This window comes from Caenorhabditis elegans, chromosome III, assembly GCF_000002985.6.
Source record: "Caenorhabditis elegans chromosome III".
In the NCBI taxonomy this organism is placed as follows: Eukaryota; Metazoa; Nematoda; class Chromadorea; order Rhabditida; family Rhabditidae; genus Caenorhabditis; species Caenorhabditis elegans.
This window is the reverse complement of record NC_003281.10, coordinates 9,529,134-9,545,906: the sequence shown is the minus strand read 5'-3', so window position 1 is coordinate 9,545,906 and position 16,773 is coordinate 9,529,134. Positions and strand designations below refer to the sequence as shown.

General features: G+C 34.8%; 6 protein-coding genes across 6 annotated transcripts; 2 read left to right on the top strand and 4 right to left on the bottom strand.

The window, feature by feature from the left end:
- Window positions 1-9: 9 nt before the first annotated feature.
- Window positions 10-787, bottom strand: ZK1098.12 (DUF2975 domain-containing protein). Its single transcript, NM_001268078.2, has 5 exons — window positions 633-787; window positions 508-582; window positions 363-464; window positions 186-314; window positions 10-137 (listed from the first exon to the last, which is right to left on the bottom strand). The coding sequence occupies exons 1-5, from the start codon at window positions 663-665 to the stop codon at window positions 39-41; spliced, it is 438 nt and encodes a 145-aa protein (NP_001255007.1). The 5' UTR covers window positions 666-787; the 3' UTR covers window positions 10-38.
- Window positions 788-798: 11 nt separating this feature from the next.
- On the bottom strand, window positions 799-1,482 carry ZK1098.9 (uncharacterized protein). The gene is made up of 2 exons (NM_066706.5): window positions 1,315-1,482; window positions 799-950 (listed from the first exon to the last, which is right to left on the bottom strand). The coding sequence occupies exons 1-2, from the start codon at window positions 1,454-1,456 to the stop codon at window positions 829-831; spliced, it is 264 nt and encodes an 87-aa protein (NP_499107.2). The 5' UTR covers window positions 1,457-1,482; the 3' UTR covers window positions 799-828.
- Window positions 1,483-1,502: 20 nt separating this feature from the next.
- Window positions 1,503-2,788, bottom strand: eif-2Balpha (Translation initiation factor eIF2B subunit alpha). The gene is made up of 5 exons (NM_066705.6): window positions 2,651-2,788; window positions 2,333-2,598; window positions 2,088-2,269; window positions 1,827-2,028; window positions 1,503-1,778 (listed from the first exon to the last, which is right to left on the bottom strand). The coding sequence occupies exons 1-5, from the start codon at window positions 2,763-2,765 to the stop codon at window positions 1,626-1,628; spliced, it is 918 nt and encodes a 305-aa protein (NP_499106.1). The 5' UTR covers window positions 2,766-2,788; the 3' UTR covers window positions 1,503-1,625.
- Window positions 2,789-3,526: 738 nt separating this feature from the next.
- mut-7 (Exonuclease mut-7) lies at window positions 3,527-6,876 on the top strand. Its single transcript, NM_066704.10, has 8 exons — window positions 3,527-3,741; window positions 3,813-4,629; window positions 4,677-4,814; window positions 4,863-5,057; window positions 5,106-5,807; window positions 5,858-6,243; window positions 6,296-6,422; window positions 6,474-6,876. Exons 1-8 carry the CDS (start codon window positions 3,552-3,554, stop codon window positions 6,649-6,651), a joined length of 2,733 nt encoding a protein of 910 aa, NP_499105.1. The 5' UTR covers window positions 3,527-3,551; the 3' UTR covers window positions 6,652-6,876.
- Window positions 6,877-7,201: 325 nt separating this feature from the next.
- On the top strand, window positions 7,202-14,035 carry ZK1098.3 (uncharacterized protein). Its single transcript, NM_066703.2, has 6 exons — window positions 7,202-7,301; window positions 7,766-8,733; window positions 9,136-9,273; window positions 9,324-9,509; window positions 9,889-10,483; window positions 13,098-14,035. Exons 1-6 carry the CDS (start codon window positions 7,209-7,211, stop codon window positions 13,470-13,472), a joined length of 2,355 nt encoding a protein of 784 aa, NP_499104.1. The 5' UTR covers window positions 7,202-7,208; the 3' UTR covers window positions 13,473-14,035.
- On the bottom strand, window positions 14,016-16,748 carry ZK1098.2 (uncharacterized protein). The gene is made up of 9 exons (NM_001027812.6): window positions 16,580-16,748; window positions 16,417-16,532; window positions 16,183-16,368; window positions 15,859-16,138; window positions 15,683-15,813; window positions 15,100-15,640; window positions 14,602-14,745; window positions 14,476-14,558; window positions 14,016-14,427 (listed from the first exon to the last, which is right to left on the bottom strand). The coding sequence occupies exons 1-9, from the start codon at window positions 16,739-16,741 to the stop codon at window positions 14,118-14,120; spliced, it is 1,953 nt and encodes a 650-aa protein (NP_001022983.2). The 5' UTR covers window positions 16,742-16,748; the 3' UTR covers window positions 14,016-14,117.
- Between the last annotated feature and the right edge of the window lie 25 nt (window positions 16,749-16,773).

Genomic DNA, 16,773 nt, shown 5'->3' with positions numbered 1-16,773 from the left:
AAAACAAATACGAAAGAATCAGTTTATTACGAAATAAATCAACGTTCATCATTATCTTCCTCAGGATATTCCGGGTGGCTCAGGAACGCTAGAAGCACTTGCACCAGAGAAATCATCAGAACAATTCCCACTCCGACCTGAATTGTTGGATTAAAGAGAAAATCATGTCGATTAATATAATTTACATCCAGAAGCACAATGCAGTTTTTAATTGCTGTATGCTCGTGGGGAGCTTTGGCACTGAATGTGTACACGATGAAGAAGATGAGCGAAAGCAACGATGTGACTGGTGCTGGAGCATGATAGATGGCCAACTGAAATTTTTGTAGAATGTAAAATAACTTTCTAAAACTAGGAATTACTTTTCTTTGGCTCATTGCCAACATGCATTTAGATCGACTCAAAAACAACAGAGCGATGAATGTGATGACTGCGAGTACGAGGAAAACGCTACCTGCTGAGAGCTGAAAACGTAGAGTTAGGAACGTCTTTAAGATGAGAATTTACCATCCAAAATGACGCGAGTCCAGATACGTACCCCATTGGAATAGTTCCCTGGAGTAGAACAGTCACACTAATCATCTGAAAACCAAGAAGATTCCCAAATAATCTGCTGAAAACTAGAAACTCACAATATTTGCCACAATGAGTTTGTTCAAAAGCATATTTCTACTTTACAAAGATTTGTAACCGTATAACCCTTTTGCTAGATTTGAATTTAACGAAATGAGTAGGAAATCAAGTTAAAAGTGTTGTCTATTTTATAAATTAAAAGAACGTAGAAAAGGTCTTCACGAAGAAATTTAAAATTTATTCAAAAAAAAAAAATCAGACTTCTTTCTTGGCTTTTTTCTTCGGTTTCGACGAGGATGTTTCAGTTGATCCTCCACATTCTTCTTTGATCGTTTGCATTCCTTCGATACCGTTCAGTTTTTTCATGTCTTCTTTGCCTGAAAATGTGCAAATTTTTATTCTTCAGCATTACTATATTATCCAGATAATTTTGCGATTTTCGTCATGCTAATACGATACCCGGTCTCGATACGGCAAAGTTTTTGATAGATCCAAAGAGGTGTGCGCCTTTAAAGAGTACTGTAATTTCAGATTTTCGTTGTTATGGAATTTGCATCGATTTTTCATAGTTTCAGATAAATAAATAAATATTTAAATATCGAAAAACTAATAAAAGTCTAAAAATTCGAAGTACAGTACACTTTAAAGGCACACACCTTTCAGAATTTAACAATTGTAGCGTCGAGACCGGGAACCGTACTTTCTGGGTAAAAATTGCACAATTTCGCAACAAAAACTAACCTGCAGGTTTACAAACCGCACTTTTTGAATGAAGAACTGTCAGAATCACGAACACGATTGTAGTGATGATTCCGATACCTCCGAAGACAGCCGAAACTATCATTAGCATGCTAGATGGCAAAATAAAGTGCTTTTCACTCATCTTTTTGATGAATGAGCGTTTTTAAAAACTCGAAATGAATAGTTTTGGGTTCCACGTTATTTTTTATTTTTGTAAAAGAAAAAAACCAATCATAATTATAAAAAACAAAACAAGAACAAATTAATTTAATTTGATTGAATTAAATACACGTTCAAATAAATTTCTACCCTCAGATATACATTTTAATGAGTTCTTCTCCAACAGCTTCAGGCTTCATTGCGCCGACATCAGTAATGATCAGTGTCAGAAATTCGGGTGCGGTGTAATCCACATCGGGATGCTCCAATTCTAGGTTGTTTCTCTCAATTACTGATGTTCGATACTGAAATAATGAAAGATCTGATTGAGTTATTTGATATAAATTGATTACTTTGAATTCTTGGGGAATATCGGCCTGGTTGAGTGGGAACTCCCGTACAAACTTGATAGTTTCAGCGCAAACATAGACGGGAACATGCCGTGATTTTGCGATGATACAAACATTAACAGTTCCAATTTTATTGATGATTCCACCGGTTTCCATGACTCCTTCAGCGCCAACTAGAACTGCTTGAATTCTTTCCATGACATATCTTAAAAAATAAAAAATGTATATACGTTTTTCTTATTGTTTTTTATAATTTCCACTCACCCCACACAGCTATCTAGAACTAAAGTAGTTGGAACTCCATTCTTTTTCAATTCTTCAAACACTAGTTTTCCTGAAGCATCCGGTTGCGATTCGGTGACCCAGACATGAAGGTGATATCCACTTTTGTGAGCATCAAGAATAGTTTCCAGAACCACTTTGCTGTATGAGTGTGTCAGAATATTCTAGAAAATACAAAGATTAAAATACATTAAATAGGAATTATTTAAATAGAAAAAAAAACGTACCATATGATGAGTGAAAAATAGACGAGCGCACTTGGAAATTTTGGCTCGAGAACCTCTGACATTCTTTATAAATGAGCGTGCTCGTTGGCGATACAGATCAAGAACTTGAGAAAAATCTTCTTGATCGAGAAGAGCAGCTGGAGCCAGAGAAGTGAATCTGGTGAACAAATCAGCGGCACTTCGAATTGATGTTGAGCTGTAGTCCGTTTTCTCGAGAGCAGCAACTACTTGATTTAGCTCATTTTGAAATTCGGCAACGGTGGTGGCTGTAATTAAGCAAAAAATTAATTGCCTAAATATTCAAATTCAGGAACTTACCGCGACTCCGGTCTAAAACCTCGAGCAGTGTTTCCACTGTGGCTAGACTCGTTGATTTGCTTGGATCGTTTTCAAGTTTTCCACGGAAAGATGAAATAATGCTTTCTTGAACCATGTTAGATGGAAAAAGTCTGCAAAAACAATAATGGAGAACGTTTGTCGTAGAAAGAAGAAATATTTATAGAAAAAATTTAATGAAAAAATAATGATGTAAACGCGCTCTATCGTTACGCAGAGAAGATAAGAGTTAGAGAGTTAGACAGTTTTGATAGTGGCAAATTTAAAAACAAAACATTTTTTTACTTATGTATTTAAAAGGTTTCGTGAAATTTAATTTATTTTCTCAATCTCGAATAAACATTTTAAACATATTTTTTGAGTCAGTCAGTTTACTTTCTACTCTCAACTATTTACGCATCTAAAATCTCCCATTGTGTGGCGAACTAAATAGGATAATAAATAATAATTTTCCTTTTCGAAACTTTTATACTATAATTAATTCCCTCAATTTGCTCCATAATCTCCATTAATTTTCCTCGTGTAATTGCTTCGTAGATCATTTGAATCGCCGCCGTGATACAGTACTATTCGCTAACCTGCACATCTTAAATACCATCGACAATTTTTTAAAAATTCATTTTCCATTTTGTTCATTGATTTCTTGGTTCTTTTTCCATTATTTTTGCCTCAATTTGTGCAAAAAGTGCTGGATATCGAATAATCCACAACGCTTTTCTGTTGTTCTTTCGGTTTTTGGGCCGTTTCTAGATTTTCCTCTCCGTAATACGAATTCTCGTGGGGAAACACGTTTTCCTTGTTCTTTGATTAATTTCTTTTGTACTAACTTTTCGACAAATATTTATTTATACTTTTTACAGAATCAAGCTTGTCCGTTTCGAAAATGGAAGAAGAACCGTACAAAAGAAAGCTAACGAAAGCCGAGAAAAAGGCAAAATATCGAACAGACTACGCCGAACCGTTGAAGTCACGCCGGGAAGTTCTGAAAGCAATTATGAATGGACCCGAGTCTGAGCGGGAGAGAAAAGTTCGAGCCAAAAATCGAGAATTTTTCAACGAGGACTATAGATCAGGTAAACATTTTAAAGTTCTTTTATTATTAAAAACTTTAAAAAACCCTCATTCATAATCTATACATTTAAAGGAGTCAACATCTACGGAATGGCTGTGGATATGATGAAAGCGATGCCGGATAGAGGAAAAACATCGGGACAAAGTTTGGCGGTTTGGTATCTGGAGGATTTTGGAGTTTGGTTAAAAGAGTCGGGACAGGAGACGGAGCTCAGACAGAAATATCTGACTGGAACTATTCAAATAAACGCCTTAGATGTGTGCACAATTGGACAAAAGCAGCTTCTCAGTGAAATCTTCGATATCACCAAAGAGAAATTCACTGAGGACATTACACAGTTGCTAGATGCTGCCATCAAGAAACAAGACTTCTCCGTTGCTGCAGATATGGCTATTCAGTACAATCTTCTACGGGATCATCATTTCGAACATCTTGTTCTTCCATTAATGCTATCTGGCAAAGATCAAACGGCTTATAAATTGATAAGTAACAATGAGAGGATGCAACAGCAGCTTGTAGAGTTTTTTGATCGAATGGTTGGAATCTCAGTGGTTGCCGTTGAAGAGATGCTGAAACCCTACAAGGAAACCAAAATTATGACGATTCCTATGGAGAAATTGACGGGAAAAACGTTGGACAAACTCATTTCGACGATTATCAACAAAAATACTCACGAATACAACTTCTCCAGGGAATTGTCGAAGTTCGCCAAAAACCACTCACAGAATGGGAATCTGAAGGCATTGAAGTTTAATATCAGTGAACGATACGAGAAGGGAAAATCCGATGACAACTATTTCCAGCATATGGTTGAAACTTTTACCAAAGCCGAAGATGTTCGTGAACCTATTTTGTTTTACTTGTGGAGCTCAAATGACACCGAGAAACAGTAAGTGACATTCAAAAAGATTTTTCTTTCTAAAATTCAATTTTCAGAATAGATGCCATCTGCTTTGCTATCTACTTAGGAATCGCTAGTTCCAGCAGCTATCAACTGCCGAATGTTATGAGGGACTTCTTTCGACAACCTGATTCGAAGCTCAGAGAAGCAAAAGAACTTCTAGTGAGAAGAAAGTAATTGTTTTCGATTTCTTCGACTTTTTTAAAACCATTTTTGTTCAGAACACTGCAAGTTCCTCTAAATGGCGAACAATTATTCGTATTTGAGAATGAGCGAAGAACTCAAATCCACATGGTGAAAACTGAATCTGAGATGAATTACTTATGTTCCGAGATCAAATCACTAAGCGACGAGCCAGCACCTGTTTACGTTGGATTCGATTCTGAGTGGAAACCGTCGAATCTTACAGCTGTTCAGTAAGTGAACAATTTCATTCTTAAAATTCCATATGCACCGATTTTCAGTGACTCGAAAATTGCTATCATACAATTGTTCTTCAAAAATTGTGTATGGCTTGTGGATTGCGTAGAATTAGAAAAGGCAAATATGGCAGATGACTGGTGGCAAAAGTTCGCATCTCGATTGTTCGGAGATTCTCCTGTAAAAGTCGTAGGATTTGATATGAGGAACGATCTGGATGCAATGGCTACAATCCCAGCACTGAAGTCATCCATGAAGATAGAAGATACCAAAAATGCATTCGATCTGAAGCGATTAGCAGAGAATGTTTGCGATATCGACATGGAAATTTTAGAGCTGCCAAAGAAGACTTTCAAATTGGCAGATTTGACACATTATCTACTGGGATTGGAGCTCGACAAAACTGAACAATGCAGTAACTGGCAATGTCGTCCTCTGCGAAAAAAACAAATTGTGTACGCAGCATTGGACGCAGTTGTCGTGGTGGAAACATTCAAGAAAATCTTGTCGATTGTAGAGGAGAAAAACAAGGACGCAGATATCGAGAAGATTGTCAGAGAATCAAATGTAATGGCTCCGAAAAAAGACAAAGGACACAAATCGTACCGCAAGCTGAAAACTATTCCATGGCTTGAGCTCTACGATATCTTGCGAAGCCATCGTAATCCTACGAGATCACCACAGCGACCACACGACATTAAAGTTATTGTTGACACAATGCTGATTGGATTTGGAAAGAATCTGAGGTTTGAAGTTTATCTTTAAAAAATGTTAAAGTTGAAAATTTTTATTTCAGGAGAGTTGGAATTGATGTTATTCTTCCAAAAGACGTGAGCGACTTCCGAAAGTACCTGAAGGAAATTGAACGAGTTGGCGGCGAGCATCTACGTCATATAATCACAGTGCCATCGAAAAGTTACGAAGCCTTGAAAATGGATTATGATAATTATACAATTGCAATTCCGGAACTCAATAACATGTCTCCCGTAGATCAGCTTATTGAGTTTTTCGACCTGTTCAACGTAGATATTCGTCCGGAAGACGTATATCCTCGATGCACTGAATGCAATTCTCGGCTTCAAATTAAATTCCCCGGACCAGTTTTACATTTCTTGCACCAATACTGTGTCATCCATGTGCAAAATGTTTATCGTGCGGATATGAGCGAATTTCCACTGGAAGGTTAGTTTATTTCTCGCTTGCGGTCAACATGGAAATTTATTTTTACTTATAGAATGGTGGAATCGTATGCTTCATATCAATCCAGACGACTACGACGGAGTAAAAGTGGAAATGTCGCGACCATCTCCAACAAGCAAGTGGATCGTGGCAACTGTTCCCACAGGATGCCTACATATTACGTAAGAAATTTATCCTTTAATATTATTAAAACCTAATTTGGCTTTATTTAGGCGACAAACTGCACTTCACACCAATCTGCCAGATGGAATTGAAGTTCGAATCCACAAAGTGCCTGATGACGAGTTCAAGCGTCGAAATCTCAGCTTCTATGTGTGTGGAGAATGCGGTACGGTGGCTTGTGATGGTCGTGGCAATCAAGCGTCGGAGAGCACCAGCCAGGAATGTTGAATTCGAAATCCCGTTCCCCTTCTCGTTTTAAACTTGTACCATTTTTCTTATTTTTTCCTATCCACATTTTGTGTCCTGCATGTAATATCACCTCGTCCCGGTAATAGTTCTAAGTTTATCTAGTTTTATTCTCCCTGTTCAACGGTTTTTAATATTCAATACTTATTCTGTTAATATTTTTGCCTCATCTGGCATTATTCATTTCAAATGAATATTTTGTTGTTTATTTGTTATTTTCCTGAGATGCACCGCTACATCGCGCTACGACGATCGATATATTCTAGGTCGTAAATAGAGTCATAGAAAAGAAAGAAACGCAGGATGAGAGAGAGGTGGAAGAGCGGGAACACATTCAATTGATTCTTCTTTACTTTTGTAAATGAATTTTTCGTGCTTATTTTAAATGTTTAGTTTAATAGTGACTCTTCTTTAAATTCAAAACTTTCTCCAATTTTTGAGAAAAGTGATTAACATGTTCATTTCGCAAGGCTCTACAATTTTAAATTCTTTTTTTTTTCATAAATTTGAATTATTAGATATAAAAATCTTTTTTTAAGATGGGAGATACAACATCATCGGAAGATGTTCCGGAAAATAAGCAAAAATCACTGAAGTTTGAGATTATTGATGCAAGAATGAAGATTTTCAAAGTAGGCTTCTTTTCATTCAATGAGGGACCCTAATTTTTAGTTTTGAACCACAAATACGGTAGCGGGTCTCGAAACAACCGATACTTGGCAGCTACCGTACCGCTGTCACAATTCGTAAAATAAATTCGAAAGTTCAGCGCCGTAAATCTACATCAGTGCTCGGGTCGTCATTTGAATAATTGTGTACGAGATATTTTGAGCGTCAGATCTGTCTGCAGACATATGTTGCACTATGCGCATTCTCAGATTTTAGTATTCCTATAATATAATTGTTGAACTAATTATAATACTTGGTTGCCTTCAACTTTTTATCAATCGGATATTCTCTTTCGCGGGATTGCAAATGTTATTAGTCGAGTAAAGTATTAATTCAAATGAGCACATCTTCGGAAATACATTAAAAAAGATAAAGTCATTCACAAATCAAGATGATACGGCACCTAGTTTTATTTGAATTTTTTCAGGATATAGTCAAAAGTAAATCAAGTGAATCAGTGAAGGAGGAACAAATATATCAGAAGTCTCTGGAATTCTTTGATGAAGATCTCAAAAGTTCAGAAGAGTCTGTTTCCAATGAAGAAATTAAAACGGGTTCGGAAAAAGAATTAGAACCATTGAATGTTTTTGATATAATTCTGATTATGCTACAACAACTTCCGGAGCGAAAGAAACCCATTGGATCGCTTTTATCAAAATGGATTCTGATGAATTTCATGAATTGGATGCAAGATAAGCAAAGCATTATGGAACAACAAATGACAGAATATTATCAAAAGAAGGCGGGACTTGCATGTGTTAAGGAGCCAAAAAATGAAGAATACTTACTACAAATCTTCAAGATTTCAAAAGAATTTGTGATTGACTTGAGAAAATCGAAAGTTCAAGAATATCTTGAAAATCAAAAATTCAAAGAAGCAGCTGAAATTGTTATGAAACATGAAGTAGTTGATGATTATTCATTTGAACAAATTACCCTTCCACTTATCCTTTGTGATAAGGTTCAAATAGTTGATGAACTTCTTAAAATAAGTAAGAAACTTCAAAAATCATACATCTCATTTCTTGATCAATTTGTGGCTGAAACTGATGAGACGGTCAATGCATTTTTTGAACCGTATAAGGAAAAAGGAATGGTTACAATCAATTTGAGCCGATTTCATGGAAAATCTCTAACTATTTTTATGCAAAAGTTTTTTAATGGACAAGTGAAACAATTCAAGTTTGATCTGGAGGAGAGGAGAGATGCACCGAAATTTGTAGCAAATATGAAGAGAAAGGCATTGAAATATTTTGTTGGCAAGCGATTTGAAGATCACGAAATGAATGATGAATTGTTTTGTGAGCACATGAAGAGTACATTACCTGAATGCACGGATAAAACGATAGTCCAGTTTTTGATTTTATTGTGGGACACTTGTATTTATGAAAGAAGGTTAGTTTTTTTCAAATGTACTAAGATTTTCAACAAAAAGTATATTTTCAGTTAAAATCTAAAATCTTTCCAACTTGTCGGTTATTATAAATGGAGGAGCATTGTTAGTGAGAATGTAGTCTTAACAATATCATAATTAGACGGTCCAAAATGTTTTTCAATTTTTCAAAAAACTGTTAAAAAATTTATTAAAAACATTATTTTAACCTTTTAAAACGCGGAAACCATGCCAAACTTTTTTTTTTTTTGTCTACTGCAAACTAATTTTAAACCTGTACAGATCATAGAGTTCAGCAAATTATTTTAATACCAAAAATTAGAAATATTCCTAAACTTCTAAGACGGTAAAAACTTGAAAATAGAGAGGATTAGAGTAAAAATAATAAATAACCCAAATTTCAGAATTGAAGCATTGTTCTGGGCAACTTATTCGAATATCGACCGTAATTCAAAATATATGCCACCCGATTTAAAAGAAGAACTTGAAAATCCAACTACCGAAATGAAAAACGGTTTGGAAAAGTTGCAGGCATTGAGAACGTAAGATTTTGGACCAAGTTTACAAATTAAATTTATATATTATTTTTCAGAACAAAAAATTGTCAGGAAGAAGACGAACAACTGTATGTGTTTGAGGAACAAAAGAAATATCCTATTCGAATTGTGCAAAACGAGCAAGATTTGGAAATTCTGTTGTCTGAACTTGGAGAACTGGAAGAGGGGATGTATATTGGATATGATTCTGAGTTTAAACCATATCATTTGATAGATGTTAGGTAAGTTGGTAATTCATTACAAAAATGTAGAGTAGTTTTTGAAATTTTGGATATCTCGTCGCATATCATTTTTTTTTTCTACATGCGAAACCTGAAAATATCGGACTTTTTGAGAAATTTTGAGAATTTCTGGACATTATAGCTCCCAAAATGTTAAAATACAGATACCTATAATATAATTAAATATGAAATTCGTAGAGAACAGTAATTTTTGGTCAGCTTCCATAATTAAGACATTTTGGAAAATTACCATTTATGGAAAACTTATTTTTAAATAATTTTGATAATTAAAACATGTTCTAGGTAAATATTGTTCTATACAGAAGTGTCAAAAAATTGTTTCGGTATAATAACTATCTGAAATCATGAAACTTTTCAGCACATCAAGACTGGCAATCATTCAACTATTTTTCAAGGATAAAGCTTGGCTCATAAATTGTGTGGCAATTGACAATTTGGCATCTCGTGATGATGTATGGATTAGGCTCTATAAAGGTCTATTTGAATCAAACAAATTTAGTATAGTTGGATTTGATATTCGACAAGACATTGAAGCAATGTTCACTGTTCCTTCCATCAACAAAAATTTCAAAATTGAAAATATTCAAAATGTAATCTGTGTGAAATCTCTGGCTGAAAATGTGAATGCATTATCGATGGATATTTTGAATCTCAGCACGAAAACAAGTAAATTGTCAGTACTTGCTGATCATCTTGTTGGATTGAAAATGGATAAATCAGAACAATGTGGAAATTGGCAGTGTCGTCCATTGAGAAGAAATCAGATAATCTACGCTGTAATGGATGCGGTCGCTGTTTTTGAAGTATTTCAAAAAATAGTGGAAGTAGTTAGAAAACACGAATTGGATGCGGAAAAGTTGTTGGTCGAATCACATATGATTACTGTGAAGAAAGAAAAAGTTAGGAGGGATTGTAAAAATATTAGTTTGATTCCGTGGAATGAGTTTTATCAGGTCAGTTTGTTTGTAAAATCAAAACAAGTTTTAATTATTCTTAACATAGTCTCATCTGACCAAGTATCATAATAAAGAGATAAAAAATAGATTTCTGAAAATGTTTAGTTTTGGAATTTTTATTTTGGAACATTTGAAAATTTGACCAAATTTTGCAGAATTTTTTATTAACCAGCCGTTCGCACGCGCTGAAGAGCGTGCTCCGACTGGCGTACTCAAAATTAAAATCAAATTCTGAAATTTCTAAGCATTTCACTGCAGATGGAACGTTTTTTTCCTTGTTTTCCGGAAGTTTTCGAGCAACATAAATATTATATACTTAATTTTAAGCAATTACAATTTTAAAACCTCAAGTTTCCTGGAACTTTTATGAGACTTTTTCCGGTCCTTTCCGAAAGTTTTTGGCGAGCGTTTTTGGAAATTATCTATACAATTTCTGGTTTTTTTTAATTCTTAAAACTTCAGAATATTCTAGGAGTATCAAAACTTGAAAGGTTCTAGAACTTCGCAGAAGTTTCTTGAATTTTTTTCAGGGAATTGAACATTCCAGACTTTTCTCGAATTTTCTAGAAAGTTCTGGAACATTACAGACTTTTCTCGAATTTTCTAGAAACTTCTGGAACATTCCAGAATTTTTTTTCAGAAACTTTGAATTCCCGCCAAAATGTTTCAAAGAAATTTTGAATTCCCGCCAAAATTTTTCAAAGAAATTTTGAATTCCCGCCAAAATTTTTCACAGAAAATTTGAATTCCCGCCAAATTTTTTCTCAGAAAATTTGAATTACCCGCCAAAAATTTTTATCAGAAAATTTGAATTTCCCGCCAAAACTTATGGGTCTCGCCAAGATGGGTCTCACCAAGATGGGTCTCACCACGAAGGGTCTCACCACGAATTTTCTCGAATTTTCCAGAAGGTTCTGGAACATTCCAGCATTTTCTCAAATTTTCCAGAAGGTTCTGGAACATTCCAGAATTTTCTCGGATTTTCCAGAAGGTTCTGGAACATTCCAGAATTTTCTCAAATTTTCCAGAAGGTTCTGGAACATTCCAGCATTTTCTCGGATTTTCCAGAAGGTTCTGGAACATTCCAGAATTTTCTCAAATTTTCCAGAAGGTTCTGGAACATTCCAGCATTTTCTCAAATTTTCCAGAAGGTTCTGGAACATTCCAGAATTTTCTCGGATTTTCCAGAAGGTTCTGGAACATTCCAGAATTTTCTCGAATTTTCCAGAAGGTTCTGGAGCATTCCGGAATTTTCTCAAAGTTTCCAATATCCGTTCAATAGACGAAAAGTCAATTTTTCCCAAACTACAGTAATCCTACAGTACTCCTACAATACCTCTACAGTACAACTACAGTACCCCAACCATATCCCGACACTAACCCAAAAGCAATATCACTTCAAAAGACGAAAAGCCAATTTTTTTCAAAAATACAGAAATCCTACAGTACTCCTACAGTACTACTACAGTACTGCTACAGTACCCCGACCATATCCCACCACTAACCTCAAACCAATATCACTTCAAAAGACAAAAAGTCAATTTTTCCAAAACTACAGTAATCCTACAGTAACCCTACAGTACCCCTACAGTACTACTACAGTATCCCGACCATATCCCACCACTAACCTCAAACCAATATCACTTCAAAAGACAAAAAGTCAATTTTTCCAAAACTACAGTAATCCTACAGTAACCCTACAGTACCCCTACAGTACTACTACAGTATCCCGACCATATCCCACCACTAACCCTAACCCACAATCCCTTCAACAGCCGGAAACACCTTGCAAGTGTGACGTCACAGACTACAAACTACAATTGTAACATCCCTCATGTATTTTTTTATATATAAGTAATGAGATATAATCATGGTGGACTTATAATATCTTTAAACTATATTATTGAATTGTTAAATTTTTGGAAAATTTAGGAGTTTTAAACAGAAAAAGAAAACGAGCAAACTGAATGCCAATAGTTTTCAAATTCCAAAGTTTTGAAATTTTGGTAAATTGCCAAACTTCTGGCAAATTTTCACTTATTTCTAGATTTCTTGACCAAACAAAGTTTAAAATTGAATAGTAAAAACTAAAAACAATATATTGTTTAATGTACAATAGAAAACTATTATCTTTGGTCAACTTCCAAAATTATGAAAACTGATGAGTTCCCAAATTTTTTGACAATTTCGGTTTTTTGAAAAATTTCAAACATTTCCAGTGTTCGGAACCACACATCGTTTAAATACAAATAGTTAAAAACTAAAACTCGTAGAATAATTTATTTTTGGTCAACTTCCAATTTCATGAAATTTTGGTAAATTGCCAAACTTTTGAAATGTTTCGTTTTTTGTGGACTTTCAAACATTGCAGCAGGTATGAAACCCTATACTGTTAAAATTATTATTAAATGATTAAACGCAATCTATAAAAATCAGATTAAAATATAAAAATTATAGAAAAAATTATGCAGCAATGTTCTCAAAAAAAGTCTCGATTTTTGGAAAGTTAGGCAATGTACAAAAACTTTTTCATTGCATCTGAAACATATCTGCAACCCAGTTGTAGATGTATCTTAAGAGAATTTGTTTATATGAAAAAGTTTATTTTCAGATTATCCACACCCATCGAAATCCAGAAAAACCGCTCCAAAAGCCATCTGAACTGAAAATAGTGGTGGACACAATGGTTCTTGGATTGGGAAAAAATCTTCGATTACTCGGATTTGATGTCTACATTCCACGTGATGTGACAGAGTTGAAAGAGTTTTTGAGGAAAATGGATAAAATGGAAGAATCCGAACAAAGATTAGTTATCAGTGTTCCTTCGAGAAGTTATGAAATGTTGAAATCAGATAATCCTAATGCAAAGTTTGTATTGATTCCGAATATTTACGAAAAAGTACCCATTGATCTCGTTTGTTCATTTTTTGATTTTTTCAACATTGATATTAGCCCAGATCAAGATTATATTAAATTGAATTGTTAAGTTTTAATTATTAATTTATTTATATGTACTGATCGTGTTTGATCTCTCACCCATTTTCGTGTAAGATGTAAATTGTTGAATATCTCAAAATTGTAAAATCGAAATCTCATCCTATTTCTCAAGAATTGTGAATGAACTCATCTCTCGTTTTCCTTTTTTGTTTAATTAATTCATTCACTCAATTGGGTTGAATGGCAGATTTTTTTATTATCCAAACCCTGAAGTTTTGCCATTTTTGTAGCGAAATTACGGTACCTCATCTCGAGACGACAAATTTTTGTTAAATGCAAGAAGGTTTGTGCCTTTTAAGATTACTGTCATTTCAAACTCTTGTCGGGGAATTCTTTACATTAATTTGTCAAAGAATTTCTAGAAAAGTTTTATCGAAAACTGAAGTTACAGTACTTTTCAAAGGCACACTGCTTTTTGCTTTCATCAAAAAATTTTCGTCTTGAGACCAGGTACCGTAATTTTGCCGCAAAAAGCTGTTTAAATACCGATTTATAATTGTGTTTACCCCTCCATGTTCCGAAACTTTTCAAATAAAGTATTAAACTCATTTATTAAAATATTTAATTTCAATAAGAAAAATGTCAGTTGAAATCGAATAAGTATATGTTTCAACATTAAAATTAAAGCATCGAATTATTTTAATTCATTTGCCATGAGATATGAGATCATCATCAACTCGGTTGTATCGGGAAACTTTGAATGTCGATCGACTCGGAAAAGACTTCTTAAAACAATAAATGAAGGCCCGCAGACACCCGGACTGCTCATCACACAAAAATTTTTGGCTGCAATCTCTGACATCCTCGGAAAACGTTCCTGATACTTTGCCCAAAATTCTAACGGCGCTAGTGTAGCATCTTTCGATGAGACGACGAGCTGGACGTAGTCATTAAACTCTTGTGAAACAGTTGGAATTGGAGAAGGATCGTTTTTAATCGCCATTCTGTAATATCAGCAACATCATTAATAATTTTTAAAATTTCAAACTCACAGCAATGGAGAAAGTATTGGTTGAGAAAGTGATGGTGGTGGAACAACGACATCTTTCATAAGGGTGTTTACTATACGATAAGCCTGAAAAAAAATTCAAAATTTAATTTGAAAGAAAAACAAATACCTTATTTTTTTTTGGAGCCGGAAAGTTTTTCAAATTTTTACTATCCGGCGAAAGAAACGCGCAGATGAGATGAACGTCGGTGACAGTGATTTTAGTGTAATGAGCAATCGATAGTTTAGCCATTTTTGCAACTGCCGCCAAACACTGAAAAATTATGGATAAACTCTAAAAGAATATATAAAATTATTATAAGAGCGCAGAAAAATGCACCTTTTGATATCGCTCCGCCCCCAAAATTAAGGTCCCGTTAGGTATTAGCGGCAAAACCAGAAATTCAAACGTTTAAACGTTTTCAAGTATTTTTCCGTTGTCTTTAATGATTTTTCCGTCATAAGGAAATTTAAAAAACTCATTTAGACATAAAACAAAATCAAGATGGACGGAAAATGACTGGAAATGGGTGAAATCAGCAACAACAAAAATGTTTGCCGCCAATACCTATGGAGACCTAATGTTTGGAGGCGGAGCGCATTTCTCTTCGTCCCTATAATAAATTACCTCTTTTGGTTGCTTTGGATCCACTGCTTTGATGTATATTCTATCTAATTGAGCATAAAGTTCGAACATCACCCCAGCCACGTTCTGAATTTGTTGTTCGGGTTGTTCCAACAACTTGAGAGGATTCTCGAACAATGAGAAAATCTCAAAACAATCCTCCAAAACACCTTTACATTGTCTCAATTCGTCGACAAGAGGTTCGATTCGATCGTCCTTCAGATCTGCAATTTGTGGAAAGACATGTAAAATATCTCTCGCGCAGTGATAAGAAGCCAGCCATTCATTTGCACGGGATTGGGCAGGCGTTCTCGAGAGTTGCTCCGTGAGCTGAAAACATAGTAGAATCAGTGAAAGAACATATATATTTATCAAACTTTGTAAAGCCGGAGTTTGGAGGAAATCATTCCACAGATTTCTATTCCTTTTTCGATCACTTTCGCATGTGATTTTTCTGATGAAGTTATCGAACTTTTCCACGGTTTCAGTGGATCGAAAACTCTTTCTGCACATTTTTGAAGAGAATGATAGGCATACGGTGAATCTGAAAATTTTCCTTTTTTTTTAATCAAATCGAGAAAATCACAAGTTACAATTATCGAAATATTCCCCAAGTTTCAGCATATTCGTGGCACCTTCAGCGACAACTTTCAACTTCAGAACATGTTCTTTTGGGAGACCAACACGATCTGTCGCATGAAGAATGTAATCCAGTGTCTGAAAGTTATTCGTAATTAATTTTAAAAATAATATAACAGTAACCTTTTCGGTTATCTTCTTTTCAAAAAGAGGCGTGAATGCGAGAGGAATCACACGTAAACTGAAATATCCGCTCGATCTATTAGTATATGACACAAAAATCGAAAAAGTATCGTCCAGCTGTCGGCCATAGTCTAATATTAAGCATGCATCTCCTTTCGATACAGGATCTTTCAGCTCGGCTCCAATATTATCAAGATATTGACAGGATTTTTCTTTCATAGTTTTCCTGATCCATTCGCCAGAAAGAAATTGATGTTCGTCAACGTTAACATTCGGGTTTCTGAAATTTATTTTTTTTATATACGAAGTGGATACTTGTAATACCCAGTAATTATCATTGAAATGATGAATATTCTAAACTTTTCCGATTCGGCAATATTCAAGGAGACGCCGCTTTCAGTGACGAAATCAAGAATATGATTCTGGAGATTACCAACTACTTGTGGATCAAGCTTCGGTTTCTTTTCTGGTGGACCATTTAACGGCTTACAACGTTGGTTTTTATGGTTTCTGAAAATTCAAATTTTAATTAAAAAAATAAATTTGAAGTCTCCATACTTCATGTGGCCTCCTGTTCGTGCGCTTAGAAAACCAAAACAGTTTTTACATTGAACGAGATCGATTTTTTGTCCGTTTTCGTTCAAAATTTCGTCGAATGTCGGGCATCGATACACCTGAACTAATGAATTTGGACTTTAAAAACTTTAAATTATTCATTTACCACGCTATATTCTCCGCTTTCCAATTTCATTCGAACTTCTTCCTTTTTTCGATTTTTATCGTCTTTTGGTGGAGAAATCTCTTCTCGAGAAAACGCGTCTTTTAAAAATGAAATTCCTGGAACACCCTCGTCCCAATCGGTTTCCTCTATTTTAACCTCCATTTCGCCTGTAAAAATTTAGATTATTGAAGAAA